This window comes from Herpailurus yagouaroundi, unplaced genomic scaffold (assembly GCF_014898765.1).
Source record: "Herpailurus yagouaroundi ecotype Mexico unplaced genomic scaffold, PumYag 403, whole genome shotgun sequence".
NCBI lineage: Eukaryota > Metazoa > Chordata > Mammalia > Carnivora > Felidae > Herpailurus > Herpailurus yagouaroundi.
Window position 1 is genome coordinate 1,012,165 of NW_024412620.1, and position 16,029 is coordinate 1,028,193.

Sequence of the window (16,029 nt, forward strand, 5' to 3'; positions counted from 1 at the left end):
TCTTTCTTTCTTTCTTTCTTTCTTTCTTTCTTTCTTTCTTTCTTTCTAATAGCTGCCTAAGACTCTAGGTCTCTTCTGTCAAAAAAATTTATGGACTAAACTATTTCTTGGGGAATATTGTTTTCTTCCCCTTGCATCTTTGCAAATGATCTAGAATCATGCTGATTTGTATGCAAAAAGGGAGAAAAATATTAGAGATTATCCCTCCAATCTCATGGTTTTTGAATAAAGACATTTTTATATTTCACTTCAAAAATAGCACCAGGAAGATTTGATGGAATAGATGTATATTTGCCACTTCTTTAAGGTGATTGGGACTTTGTGAATCCCGAGATAACCCTTTCTCCTGGAAGTCTTTTTGTTTTCCCACCTGGTATCTCTGGTGTTGACAGACTGTGGAGAGCCATAATGCCATCTTGTGACCATGCAGGTTTATAGCATGTTGGTCTACTGATGGAGCCTTGCTAACCTGTTTGTTCATTCCTTCATTTATCCATCCATTTGTACATCAAATATATAGAGAACACCTGTTTGCCTAGCAGTGCGTATAGTAAGGTAATGAGTAAAACTTCATTTCTGCCCTTGCAGTATCCACACATAGGAAAAACTTCACCCATATGTGCATGGATCACATACACACATGCACATGCACACACAAGAGGAACACAGAGTAATACTGTAGTACTGTAAGGCTTACATCAGAGGCATGTAAAAGAAACATGGTTGGGGGCACCTGAGTAGCTCAGTTGGTTAAGCATCCGACTCTTGATTTCAGCTCAGGTCATGATCTCACAATTTGTGGGTTTGAGCCTCGCATTGGGCTCTGTGCTGGTAGTGCAGAGCCTACTTGGGATTTTCTCTCTCTTCCTCTCTCTCTGCTCCTCCCCCACTTGCACACACTCTCTCTTTCTCTCAAAGTAAATAAATAAAATGAAAAAAGAAACATAGATGAGGAGACACCTAAGAAGAAATGGCCCACACTGGTTGGTAGGGTAGGGAAGGAGACTGGGAGGAAATGACACCATCTACGTTTTTTCTGTTAATCTGTCAGTATAAGGGGAAAATGGGAGTTTCTATTGAACAGGTATAAGATTTCACTTATACAAGATGGTTAAGTTGTAGAGATCTGCTGCACAACATTGTGCTTAGAGTTAACGATGCTGTATTACAGAATTAAAAATTTCTTAAGGGTGCAGATCTCATGGTACGTATTCTTACTATGTGAGATAGAGACAGAACTTTAATGTGGCAAGTTCATGATGTTGCCACACACTCTTAACCGTTCTGAGTCCTTAAACACCTAGGAGGTAGTGTGACCCTAGTATCAGTAAAATTATAATCATTCATTATTTGTTCAAGAGTGGCTGAGTCACCTTTTTATTTTGGGAACCTATCTGACTCTTCTTTACATGAAAGAGAATTGTTTCTTAAAAAATAAATGGAAAATCATGGTGTTTGGACTACCTAAGTTAATAGGCGGCTATTACAGTCTACCCATGGGTGGTCTCTGTAAGAAAACCAAAAAAGAAACAAAAAACGGTTAGAGGGTGATTACTTTTGACTAAAGATTAATTGCTACCCAACAGAAGAAGCATTCCTAATAGAGCCTTCTGTATGTTATCTTTGCAAAATGACTTCGTTGACAGAAAGATGTAGGACAGTTTTGCATGTGGATGATAAAACATCAGTGTCGCCAAGGATCTCTTCCTGAGTTATTAACACCCAAATCTAATTAGGAGATTTCAGCTAAGGGTTGCAGAATTACTTTTCATGAGATTTGGTTGATTAAGTCTTAGGATGCTCACAATCCAGTTTTCGTGAGAAAGAAACTATTATTCAGTAGAATGTGTATTTTATAAAACATAAAATCTGTCTATAAAATATGTTCTATAAAATCTATATGCAAAACATCATAATCATTTTAATAAATTGTGCTCTAGATTAATAATTTTTACAGTTTTGACATCTCTATGTTTTTGATTTTGTTAGGTATTAATGAGATAAAAACACCTAGAGGTACCCAGTAATCCCACACAAAAAGCTAGAAGTTACTTTATTACTAACTTCTACATAGGAACCCTTTATTGAATTTTTATTCCAGCTTAATAATTGCTAAACATTTATTTTTTATACTTTAAGAAATAACTAACTTTCAAGAAATTTAAAAAATGTTACCTTAGATGTATTTCATAGGACTTCAATAGGTTAGCTGCTACTTTGGGCTCTGATTTTTTTTTTTTTTTGTTTATTTATTTATTTATTTATTTACAACATTTATTTGTTTTTGAGACAGAGAGAGACAGAGCATGAACAGGGGAGGGGCAGAGAGAGAGGGAGACACAGAATCTGAAACAGGCTCCAGGCTCTGAGCTGTCAGCACAGTGGGCTCTGATTTTTTGAAATCTGATCCACTCAAGTGTTCCTCTAACAACTAAAATGGAAATGATAATTGTTAATTTTAGGAGGCTTACATATTTTTTGATTACCACTCATTATATTATTATTATTTTTCCCCCCGAGAGAGCATGTGCTCATGTGTGTGCATAAGAGGGAGGGGCAGAGGGAGTGGAAGAGAGAGAATCCCAAGCAGGCTGCAAGCCCAACATGGAGCCCGACTCGTCCTTGGTCTCAGGACCATGAGATCATGACTTGAGCTGAAATCAAGAGTCAGATGCTTAACTGACTGAGCCACCCAGGTGCCCCAACACTCATTATATTAAAATGTACTTAGAAATTTGAGATACCACAGACTTACTATGTTGTAAATTTTGTGGGTAGGATAACCTAACCTGGGGTAAATTGGAAGTTTGCACAGTAACTTGAATAATTTTCTACTATTTTGGATGTGGGGACAGCTTGATATATTTAAGATCTTGGGATTTGCCTATCCTGTTTTGTGAAAATGTTCTGAACCCAGTGTGGGAGCCCAGAACAGTTAGTGACATATATTTTATGTCTTCTGTGGAGTCCCAGAAGGGATTCCAGAGATGAGAACTTGAGCTAGGGAAGTAATCAGCCTTCCTTTATTTAAGCAAAAGTGGAACAGTCCACATTTTTCCTCCTGTTTCCTTTTGAAGGCAGAAAATCTGTTAGGTCTTAAGGATATCAAGGCCTGTAAATAGTTCTTAACTTTCAGTCAAATGATCCAAAATATCAGATCAATTGGAATTGGTCTGATATATATATATATATATATATATATATATATATATATATATGAAGGAACAAAGCTACAAAAGAAAATTAGAATCTAGTACAATAAGAAGTAATGAACAGGATAATGAGGAGTCAAATAAAAACTTTAACCATCCTTATTTTTTTGTGAGTTCTGGATATATGTTAGTGGTTAGCCAGCTTCAAATAAATCTGGAGCTGTTTGAGGTTCGTTTGAAAAACTGGGTCTGTCGAGGTGCCTGTTAGCTTTATCTATTACTGGTCCTCAGTAGCAAAGTAGATACACAGGAGTTTGGACTGATAGTGAAAGTGATGTTTGGAAAATTATGAAAATTCTTTTAAAAAGGTTGTTTTCATTAACATAGAAAATGTTTGCCTTAGATATAACACAAAGATGTCTATAAAAAGAAATGTCAAAGATTGTTTTAGCTATTTATTTGCATATCTTCTATCACCTTTGTAGACATCTGTCCATTCTCACGTTTTCTTGTTAAATAATATTTTGATTTTGAAATGTCAAGTTGGATAATTCCCTTCGTGTATTTCATGAGAAATGTTTTTGAAGTTACTAAGTAAGCCCGATTTTATGTCACAAAGATTATTTAACGTCTGTATGCTCTGCTGGAGTATAAGATCTGCAAAGGAATCTATTCTATTTATATCACTTATTATTGTACCTAGATCCTAGCCCAGGTCCTACTGCCTGGTATGCTCCAGATTTTATCTGTAGAATTAATTAATTCAGTATCATGCTTAAACATATTTGAATATTTTTTAATTCATTAAAATTACTTTATTAATAAAAGCAAAAGTGAGATAAATAGGAATGTACAACATTTAAATGAAAGACAAGGTACATGAGCAGAAAGATAGTATGGAAAGAGAATGATAACAGTAGAGGAAGAACTTCTAGTTTCCAAACAGTGCCTGGCACATAGTAGGTCTTAATAAATATTTGGTAACTGATTCAAAAAAATTTTGGTGGTGTAGTAGGTATGAAGCAATGATGATTTTTTAAGAGAATCTTAGAAATAAGAATCTAATTGAATATAAAAGGTATATAAAAGAAATGTGAAAAAATTTGCTAATTATTTAGGATATGTTTTATATGAAATATATGGAAGATTTAACTCAGGACTATGACTTAGGCTCTAATATTCTTCTTAGGTGTTACTACTCTTCATTTAATTGTAAATGCTTTTGTGAGTTTTATGCCAAGCAACCTTAATTTGAATATATTAATGACCTCTCAGATTAAATTTGACTTTTATATATTGAATAATTTTAATTATCTGTAGTGGGCTCTATTAGAACTGCACATTTAATTAATTTAATTTTTTAAACCTTCTGAATTACTTATATTGTTTCTGTGTTAATAAACTTCATGAATATATACATTATATATTTCCAATTTAGTGCTCCGATGCCATACCTGATTGGAATACACTCCAGCCTCATAGAGGTAAGTATCTTTCAGACATGAGATACATGTGTGATAAATTAATGAATATAAATAATAGTTAAAACAGTTGTATTTTGAAAGAGAATCAATTGAATAGTACAAAGTAATGATAAGTTTCATATTTAGGGTATACTTACATGATCATTTTCAGAAATACTGTAGTGGAATAATTTCATTTTAGTTAGTATACTGAATGACCATTTTCAATGGCATGAAACCCATGAAAATATGGTAAATTTGGTCAAGATCATATGGTAAATTTTAAGTATTAAAAACTTAGTCCTTGATGAACCACTTTCTATATGGCACTTGGGATCTTTTATATGTTTCTTTTTCACACCTTATTTTGAAGGTCAGAATTTATGTAGTTATGATTCATAAAGGGAAAATGTTTTTATTTTTCAAACTCCATTTTGATACATTTTGTCAGTGTGCTTTTTCAAAATGTGGTTGGAATATACTAATCATGAAGTTTTAAATTAAAATATAGACTTAAAATATTTTTTAGTTTTCAGTCCTGTTGGGGATTTAGAATGCAGTAAGTTTTTTGCAATGTTATCACTTCATTCCAAAATGACTTTTGTGACTTATCATCACTACGGTGAAAAATGTTGGACTTTAAAGACCTTGAACTTGGAATCAGTGAGATTTCAAGGGAAGACTTCTTAGAAAATTAGAAAAAAATAAACAAAAGATTTGGATCTGAACAAAAGACTTGGGTCAATTGCATGGCATTATTATGCTATCTGATTTTCAGTTTTATATATATATATATGTGTGTGTATATATATATATATATATATATATATATATATATATATATATATATTTTGTGTGTGTGTGTGTGCATATTGTACTTTAAGCCAGTTTCTAATCAACAATCTAAATAAGTTAGATTTGGTTTTCTTATTAGTTGTTGTCACTGTATACACCTGATAAGGAAGATCCTGCTGATTATATTATTATTATATAGGAGTGGTGAGGATCATGTCTGGAGAAATCATGTTCGGATGGTAGTCATGAATTATAGAATTCTGCATGTACTCTCATTCTGGTCACTTTCTCCTTTTGCAAAATGCGAGGGTAACATTTTTATTTGTTTAATCATTAATAATATTGGATATATTTTAATGAACTTCTTTAGTAGACTTGTTTTAAGTTTGAAGTCTAAGTTGAATAACATGAGCCTTTATGTTTGTTAATTTTTAGACAACTTGTTTTACATGCCAAGGTACTTTCAGTGAAAGGTCACATTGTGTATGAATAAGTATTTAATCTGTTATCTGATTGTAGAATATGTAACTGGTATTTTCTTCATCAGTATTTTGACTGTACAAAATCTAACCACGTTGGTTGGTATGGTTTCAGAGAAGTCATCATATCTGATTTTGATATTAATGCACATGTCTCTTCTTATTTGATGTATCTAATAGAATACATAATTTTTATAGTATGTTTACTTGTACAGATGAAAACTATTTAAAGTTGTTTATTGTACCTGGTGATGTTCTGTATTTTTTTACATAATGGTTCTATACCAACTTTTAAAACTAATGATTCAGCTTTTCCAAAATATTATAGAAATGGGTACATGTTTTAAAAATTCAGTCATATTTAATTGCATATTTGTTAGACACGTATAGAGAAAATCATTATTTTTTTAAAGGAGCAAATTTAAGAATTTTTTACTTCTTACAGTATTGTCTTGGAGAAACAGTCCATTCTGATTTTAAATTGAGTCAGCACTAAATGAGAAGGTTTACAGCCATGATTAGATTGGTTAATATCTCTGTATCTTTTATACTCTGGACTTACTGAACTGTCTTTTTAGTCAATTATATTTAGTTTATTGGGTTTAATAGTCAATGAGAAGGGGTAATAGGAACTTCAAGAATGTCTTTAAACCAATTGGGTACCATTTAGTAACTTTCTCCTTAATCTATTACAAGATACACATACTGCCATTCGATTCTTATTATGTCATTATCAGGCAGATATTTTTAAGCAAAATTTGATCTTTCTTATTTTATATTAATGGCATTATAGTTCAAATGTGGATATATCCATTTACAAATTTTATGTGAGACTGAACTGAGTAATTTTTTACATTTTGTTTGGTTGCGATTACAATGAATTTTTTTTTTTTTAGGAAGAATCAACATATTCCCTATTCTCTCTCTTTGTCAAGACAGTTTTGACATACGTTTTAGAAAGACTTCTAAACATAATTGTTCAAAGATGTGAAACTAATATCCTTTAAATCTTTCTTTTAATTATTTTTATGTAGTCATGACTGTAAGATGGCTGGAAATCTCTTTTCTTTTTTTTTTTCAACGTTTTTTATTTATTTCTGGGACAGAGAGAGACAGAGCATGAACGGGGGAGGGGCAGAGAGAGAGGGAGACACAGAATCGGAAACAGGCTCCAGGCTCCGAGCCATCAGCCCAGAGTCTGACGCGGGGCTTGAACTCACGGACCGCGAGATCGTGACCTGGCTGAAGTCGGACGCTTAACCGACTGCGCCACCCAGGCGCCCCGGAAGTCTCTTTTTTTAAATTTTAAATTTGCTTCCAAAATAAAGGATAAGGACATTTTGTTCTCCCTGAAAATTAGACTTTAGGGTTGAACTCAAAGGTCTGTAAATGATGGAGGAGCAAGTCAGTAGAGGCTCCAAGTGTGAGCATTGCATTATGTGTTTTAATATACACAAAAGATTCTAAATAAAATGTTGGCTCCATTTTGCAGGAACATGTGATTGCTGACACCGGGTCATTTCCTTGCATTATCGTACATGATACGATAGTCACATTTGTAGTCACATTGCATGGAAGGCTTATATAGAGAGGATGTGAGAGAAAGACTTAACCAACCTTAATACCTTACTCTTGTCCTTAATAACACTTTCAGTCTCTGTCCTAATATTATTTTCTTATTTTTGAAGAAAAAGTCAAATTTTCCTTTTTCTCTTTCCCGAGCCAAGCAAGCTTACGAACATTATGAGATATAATAATCTGAGACAGAGAAAATGTTATCATTTTATATGCTGTATGAATTTTTATTCCTATTTAGAAAATAGTTAAAGCCTGACTTGGAAGGAAACAAAGATAAAAAAGTGCCATTAATCCAAATAAAAAAATTTTAATTACATACTATTTTTCCCTCTTTGCTAATGTAGAATTGTTCTCATTTTAGTGCATCTCAGTGTATTGATTTATTGAAATTAATACATTTTCCATTCTTATTGAATGGTCCCTTGGACAGAATTTAATATTCAGCTATTCTCAGACATTTTTAAACAAAGGGCAAGTTGGAAAAAAGTATACATTTCATGTTAATACTAATTTTCTTTATTCAGAATTTAACATTAGTGTCATAGCAAAACATTTAGGTGTCACATAACCATTACTCCAGGCTATTTAGAGAAACTCATTTTCATCCTTTAACAAATGCACTAAGTTTCTGGATTAACTTTATAGTTTCTGTTAAAGGGAACAACTTAGAATTGAAGGTGAAAATCAAAATTATGACATACTTTTTCCACCGAACACCATTGATATAAATGTATTGTTGCTTATAAAATAGGCTATTTTTGTAGTTATGCTGTAGTTAATTTATAAATAACTACATATTTATGTATGTGAGCCTTTTTTACATTTATGTATACATATGGAAAGGAAAAGAAATGAGTTTATTTATAAATGTTTTGGTGAGAGTGTCACTATTGTAGGTGGTTCTCTGTTAATTTCCAAGAAACAGCCATCCTCTGACTCTTATTTTGGAATAATTACAATGTCTTTTACAAGATAGATTTTTGCTATCATATATCCCCCTGAGAATCCATATTCTACACAGACATTATTGCTTTGTTAACACATACAAATTCCCTACTCTAGACTACCATTTCCCTAGCAAATTTAACATTCTACCTACTATGCAGAGGTTTGAAGTTCTAAATGGATCAGAGAAGTTTCATTCTTGAATAACTTAAAACAAAACAAAAAAAAAATTGGGTTGGCCAATTTAAAATGTAAGGTATTTAATAATTCTCAAAAATAGCTCTTATTCTATAATGTCATTTAAAAAATACTACACTGAAATTAATTGACTTATCTCTACTTGACCTATACAATTATGGAATTCTGAGGTGATGTATTTCATTAATGAGCACCTCATTTTTTTGCATCAAAAAATAATGCTATATTTGCTATCATTTAAATAAGGTGAATAGAATTATATGATTTGTTTAGGTATACATAGTAGTCTAAATAGGGAAGATAAACCTTAAGTATTTCCTTTCTTTAAGGATGAAAAATTTGATGAAATTCTAATTTACTGTCATTAGTCCACATATTGAGATAATTTGACCATTTAACTAAGCTGTCAAACAGATAAGACAAATCAAATAATCTGATAGGCTATTAAATTTCATCTTTTATATTAAATTCATGTATAAATAATGCAACAATTCCTTATTACCTCTCTCTTTATCATTTTTCTTATTCAACTTACAGTCCTCATAAACAGCTTATACTGAATTGGTATGGAAGTACGGAGAAAATGTTTATTAATTTAAAATTTAGTTTACAGTAGTCATGATTTTTGGCTTATGTTAGCCCCATAATGTGATTTTTGCTAAAAATAGGTGTAGAACTGGCCACAAGTTCCTGTATCATTGGACAGAAATTCAGTTGATAAGTTTTTAAAGGATGTAAGTTTTTCTGGTTTAATATAGCCGTTCCGATTTTGTGAGTTTTTGTTACAATATCTCTTTGGTAGTTAAATTACATTTAATATCTCCAAACTAAATCAATGTGTTTAGATGACCAAACATTCTGTTCTAAGGATTTTTTTATCCAATCTTTTTGAACGGTTGTAGACAAACTTACTTTCTTATAAGGCAAAGTTTTTTATATGTTCTTATAATATAGGATTTTCCTTTTTTATCCCCTAAGGCTAATTGTCATCAAGATAATTTTCTCTACATTTCTAAGTTCATTATAGTTTTGGAAGGAAAATATACTAAGATGTTTATTTGTACTTGTGTTTTTTAAACAGAGAGTGAAAAATAAATCATTGGAGGATGTGGTTATGTTAAATGTTGACACAAACACTTTAGAATCACCATTTAATGACTTGAACAACCTACCAAGTGATGTGGTAAGTCTGAAGGTTATTTTGTGGTGAACACATTATCTATCTATCTATCTATCATCTATCTATCTATCTATCTACTTTCTCCTGGACCCTTGAATTACAAAGAATTATTTTTCCCAGGTTTTTTTTTTTTATCTGCAATAAAAGGACTGAGTATGTGCATGGGTGTGAGAGGAATCAGTGTAGATTCTATATTTAATATTTTTACCTTTTGGCAGTTGAGGAGATGTTGAATGAAACATCATATTCCTATTGTAAAAGTAGGATCATAATTAAAAAGCTAGATGCATTCATTAGGCAGAGTTTCTTTAAACGTAAGTCTCTTCATCTCATCTTAATCATTATATTACAAAGTAGGCATTTCTGTCTGCCTAGTGGCATGTCTTGCAAAAGAATGAGAGAGTTTTTGAAGGCAAGAAGAAGAAGGGGGCCAATTATCGGCTTTTGCTTCCCTGCCACCTGCCAGTGCTTTTCCTTTTAATTAATGATCTGATGGCACTGGTCAATATAATAAGAAATGCTTGTACAGTTGGGGTCAGAAAATTCTGGCTTTGATCTCCCTCAACTTTCTGAAACATTTATTTGTTTTCTCTAAATTATTTCAGTTTTATTTTAATCTTTTCTATCCTGCTGAGGGCCGCAAGAATGAAAACCTACACTGTTTGTCATTTGCTTTGGCAGAGCAAAGACTGCTTACTTAGAATTCTATTTGTAAATTAAACTGCAAACCCAGTTTGTCATAAAAGACATCTGATCCTTTTGAAATGACGAAAACTGTCTTTTGTCTGTAAAGGCTGATAAATTAAGTGCCAGTTCTCTTCTGCTCTTTGATCTTGCAGAGGGTTTGTGTGTGTGTGCATGTGTGTGTCTGCAGCCTATAATAGGATATACTCTGTATTTCATGTTAAATAGTCTCCAAAAGTGCATTTTTGGCCTGCATATTCCTTAGAACAGGGCAAAATGCAGGCTAGTGCTGTTTCTGTATATATTTTAATGGCTATTTAAAAATATCTTTATAACATAGTTCTAAGTTAAAAATAACTCTCCTTTTAAAAAAATCCAGTTTTTTCAGGAATATTAAAATCCATAAATAAAAAAACCTTCATCATATATTTTTCTGCATTATTGCAAGTACTTTGAAATCATTATTAGGGAGTTTGAAAAAGTGAATTTAAAATCTTCAAACTCAAAAAATACAGTAATACTAGCTTTGATTGTTTTTATGGCTAGTGATAGGAAAAATGTGATTTTAAAGTTAAAATCAGATTATCTATGCCCATAAATAACCTAAAATACTTGCTGACCTTGAAGCAAATTAAATTGAACTACTTTATCTTACTGTAGTAAAATTTATGCTATGTATGAACAAATCCAAACCCAGGCCAGTAAAGAATTATATTATCTTTTTAGCTCATTATAACTAGATTGCCTCATTATAAAAATTTTGCAGAAGCTGCTAGAAATGATTAGAGTTATTCATTTAGAAATCCATCAAAGAATTCTTCATTGGATAGAAAACTAATTATGATATAAAGCCCCAACTTTTATAAATATTTTCTTTATGTGCAGTGCATTTCCACTGTTAATTCCCTAAGTAGAAAGGGTTGTTTATAAAAAAAAAAAAAAGAAGAAGAAAAAGAAAAAGAAAAATGAGAAAGAAATCAGCTTTTTTTGTGTCATAAAAATTGTTATAGTCAGTCAGTGGTAGCTAATTTCATCTCTTTGAGAAAAGCAATTTTTAATAGTAATTTTTTTTGGTGGGTGGTTCTTTTTTAATTGAGAAGTGCTACTTTCCCAGTAGAATTAGTTTGATACCAAGACATTTATTTTAAAATATGACGAAGTTTAACAGTTCCACAAAATATAAAAGCCTAAATATGTGAAATGACAGGAGGGACCATCTCATTGCTCGTTTATAAGGAACAGTTAACTGTACGTAAATGAAGTAAAAAAAAAAATCTTAAAAAGGAACTCTGCAAAGTGAGGTAGATATAACTATACGTATACTTGAGATTAAGGGCCCGAGACTTACAGACAGGTTTGAACAACGAATAAGTGGATACAGCTCTGGGGTGGAACCAGGGCCATCTACTGAAAGTATGAGTTATTTTAAAGTTATAGTCATTTTCTACAAATACTTTAGGTGGTTGTTTGTTTAACCCCTCTCTAATAAATTTAGCTCTTTCCATCCATTTTCCAAAAGCTGTCTCTTGTAGTTTTACAGGAAATATGGTAAAGTATCACATCATACTTTCTATAATTGTCAGTGTTTTAAATGAGATGTGTTAGAGTCACAAATGATCTTACTGAATTTTTTGTGTTGTGATCTGAATTAAGAGAAAATATTCTTGAATCCTGAAAAATACCCTGAAAAAATCCTGGTACTGTTTGATTATTTAATAAATTAACTCATATTTAAAAGGGGACCTTTTAAAATCATTCACCAAAGCATTTAAATTATACTTACAGGCTAGAGGACTTTCTATGCATGTGCACTCTATTATTGTGTCAGCCTGACCAGTGGTCTTGGCTGTTCAAAGGTCAGTGGTCACAGTTGTCCTGAATTACTAGTTCTTTTTTCCTGTGGACCCTCTGCTGTGTTGCATGCTGTAATCTTCTTAATGGCTTCATTCCAATATTCACACATAATATTTTAGATTTATTGACTGTTAGAAATACTACCATGCCAGTAGCAGTTCCGCTACTCTTAAGGTATTTAAAATTGGAAAAATAAATCAGGGCAAAGCTTTCAGGAATCCTTTGTTTTCCTTAAGGGAAGGGAAAAAACTCTCTTCCTGTCTTCTGACAAGAACACTTGTTTTTCGATTTCATCATTTCACTATAGATTTGGATCATTAAAAGAAAAAAAAACACAAACTTTATTGAGAGTGATTTTAACGATATTGATTATTACATGGAATATCTTAAAAGCAGTAGACCCATTAAAATATACTTTTGTAGTTTTCTGTCTAGATACATTGTGATTTTACTTTTAGTGGCTATGTCAACTGTAGATACCTTCAAACATGTAGGTCGAGTGTCTTGAAATAAAAAATAAATTTGAGGGCTATGTAATAATATCAGTTGAATTTAGTGTTATCATGCTATGTTTTTAACTGTGGGGAAAATGAAACAGCTGAATTAAATACAACATTTGAAATTTCAAGTGATGAATTCTTTTTAATTTTAGAAAATTTACCATTGAGACTCCTTCATTCCAAATATATACACAAATTTTGTTTCAATCACGTAATAGTTTGAAATGCCGTATTCTAAGGTATTACTGCTCATTTTAATTTTTATCATCATTAATATTTTTAAAAGTAATTTGGGGAATTCTTAACTATTTCAAAAATAAATAGGACAACTCACTTCTTAGAAAATTAAGCTAATTAGAATTATAATGAGATTTAGGAGATCTCTTTGTGAAAAAATTAAAACAATTACAAACTCTTATAGATGAAAGCAGGTTAGAACTGACATCTGAAAAAGTTACATGCACTAAAATACCCATTACTAGGAAGTGAATTTTTATCTTTGTTGCTTTATTGTCTTTAAATAATTTTAACTGATTAGGTTTTAAATACTATACTCTCAGGTCAATATAGTTATCCCTATTTTAGATAAGAAAATGAAGACACAAAGTATACTGTTAACAGTATTTCTGCAGCGTTAGTTCATATTATAGGTTCATCCTCTCACACTTAGACCACGGTCCCTTTCGTATAAACATTCATCCCCTCAAATACTAGACCGTGGTCCTTTCGTATAAACATGATATACAGCGTAATGAGTAACTGTTCTGGAATTTACTGTAGAATCATATTCTCTGTTCTAATCTTGCTTATGAAGTATCAGTGTGATCTATTTGATTTAAATCAGGGTTGTTAACACTTTAAAAAATTTATTTTCATCTTATATGGAACACTACTGGAAAATTATTTTTTTATTTTCTATTATGAGAGTATATAGGAAATATACACTTCAGCATTATTGTACAATTCACCATAGACCCTGGTATGTTACAGGATAGCTACATTTAGTATAAAGCGTATTTAATTACTAAAATTTTGAAAATACTTTATTATAAAATGGAGTCATCTAAAATACTGTGCATCTTATAGTGACGCTTTCAAGTATCACGTGAAGGAATAGGTTAATGGTTTTATTGTGCAATGAAAAGACACAAATTGCTCTGAATCGCCAAAAATCATTAAAAGCCTAAACTTAAGGAAATACCCCAAAATTCCAACTTTAAGAAAACATTTAAGATATCTACATTTGAGTGAGTTAATTTAGGAAAAATTTGGAAAAGAATTGGCTATTTCAGAGAATTTTTAAAATCAGCCTTTTTTAAACAAAATGAAAGTATAGAAACCAATTTAACTCTTGCAACTGTGTGAATAGCTAATAGATATGTTTAATTTGTTGGATATTTCCTCTAACCTAACATGAAGGTTTAATATGTTGAATTGTCATAATATATGTTAAAAAGAAAAGACCCCAGAGAATATTATATTAGTTCCAGGTTTGCCACAGCTCTGCTGTAATTCTTATCATGTTTAACAGTAAATAAATTCCCCAGCAAAATTCTAGAGTGGCAAGGTTAGAAAGATAACCCGATTTCATTCAGGTTCTAGAGTAACTTAGACAACGTTTTTGTTAATCTTGTTGTTGTTGTTTTGTTTTTGTTTTTGTTTCTTTTTTTTAGTTTAATAGAGTAGACTTCCAGAGACAAATACTGCTTTCAGTTTCCCCCTCGAGAAATGCAGTCATAGTCCCCTCAGTCTTCAGCTGTTAGAATTCAGGCACCTAGATGTGCATTGCCCCCACCACACAGCCTAGTGCAGAGCTTTGTAAATAGTAGGCATTCGGTAAATGATGGGTGAAGGGAACCATAATTGCTTTTGTTTCATCTTTTGTTATAAAAGTTGCTTTTAAAATCCCTGTTTAGAGTTACGCAGAACATTTTATAAGGATATTTTCATCTGACTTTCATAGTAATGAGAAGAAGAAACGTGGGTGTGTGTTTAATATACACTTCTGTGGCTATGAGCGTGAGTCAGTTTGGCTCCCAGGAAAGGGGGACCGTGTGGTGATGGCAGTCACTGTACCTGACTTTGGGTGTCGGTGGAAACTTACTATTCCTTTAAATAATTATTTTCAGAGACGTGATTTTTTTTATACCAAGTTTTTTGTTGCTGTTGTTTGTAAGTAAACTACAGATTTTGCGATTTTTCCTACTGTTTTCTTGGTGTATATTTTTTTAAATCTAAAATGTAAATATGAAAGCAAAACAAAATGAAAAATAAAACTCAAAACCTTAATTAACCACGCTTCTAAACTTGTAAAAGGTCTTTGTTATTTTCTCCCAGCTGAGTAAGAGCATCTGTCCCTCCCACTGCAGTGATCCAGGCTTTAGCAGCTCCCTCCTTATGTCTCTGTACTTTTGCCATTTTAAAGTTGATTTATAGTTTGTTACTCTTAGTGATTTTAAGTGCTCATGAAGTTCCTTGGCTTTCTCATGGGTTTTCATTTCCATCTAAATTACCTAGCCTTTCTCCAAATGTCTTTTTTTTTCCTGTATCATCTTAATAGCATGCTTCTCTCTCTTCCTACTGCTAATGCGTAAATACATACATCATACATATACATATATATGTATATACACATATGTATGTATTTAAATGTAAAGGCCTTGATTTTGGCTTTAAAAATAATTTCCAATTTGTTTCTAGTTCTTTAAGTTCTTGACTTTTCTGTATACAAGACTTTTCATGTATATGATATTGTGAGTACTGTTACAAAAGCGATTCCGAAATCTTGCTCATATCATAATGACTTGGTGAACTTTTAAATGAATTATGTTCTTGGACCCCATCACAGATCTTCTGATCCTGTTAACTAGAGATATTAATGTATAAGTGTGACAGGTGGCTAATGTATTTATTCATTCATTCAGTTAGTCATTCATTCAGATATTTATCGAGCACCTACCGTATGCCTGTATTATGCTAGGAGCTGAGTGAACAGGAAGACATAATACATGGCTCTCATGGAACTTGCATTCCATTCATCAGAACCCAACCATGTGGCCACACGAAGTCAGGAGGGATGTTGGAAAGTAGCTGGGTCAACTTAGCTAGGTTGAGCTAGCTAGCACCAGTCGAAATTTAGGATTTCTCTTACCAAAGAAAGAGACAGTGGCTGTTGGTGGACTGACCATCATCTCCACCATA

At 32.1% G+C, this 16,029-nt stretch overlaps 1 protein-coding gene across 2 annotated transcripts in view; it reads left to right on the forward strand.

Annotated features, from left to right (window-relative positions):
- The window catches only part of DENND1B (DENN domain containing 1B), a 270,041-nt gene that overhangs the window by 165,183 nt on the left and 88,829 nt on the right, over window positions 1-16,029 (forward strand). For both annotated transcript variants that reach the window (XM_040463561.1, XM_040463562.1), the window contains 2 exons: window positions 4,591-4,636; window positions 9,692-9,793. In XM_040463561.1, coding sequence (XP_040319495.1) covers window positions 4,591-4,636; window positions 9,692-9,793 — 148 coding nt within the window. The remainder of the gene's footprint in view (window positions 1-4,590; window positions 4,637-9,691; window positions 9,794-16,029) is intronic.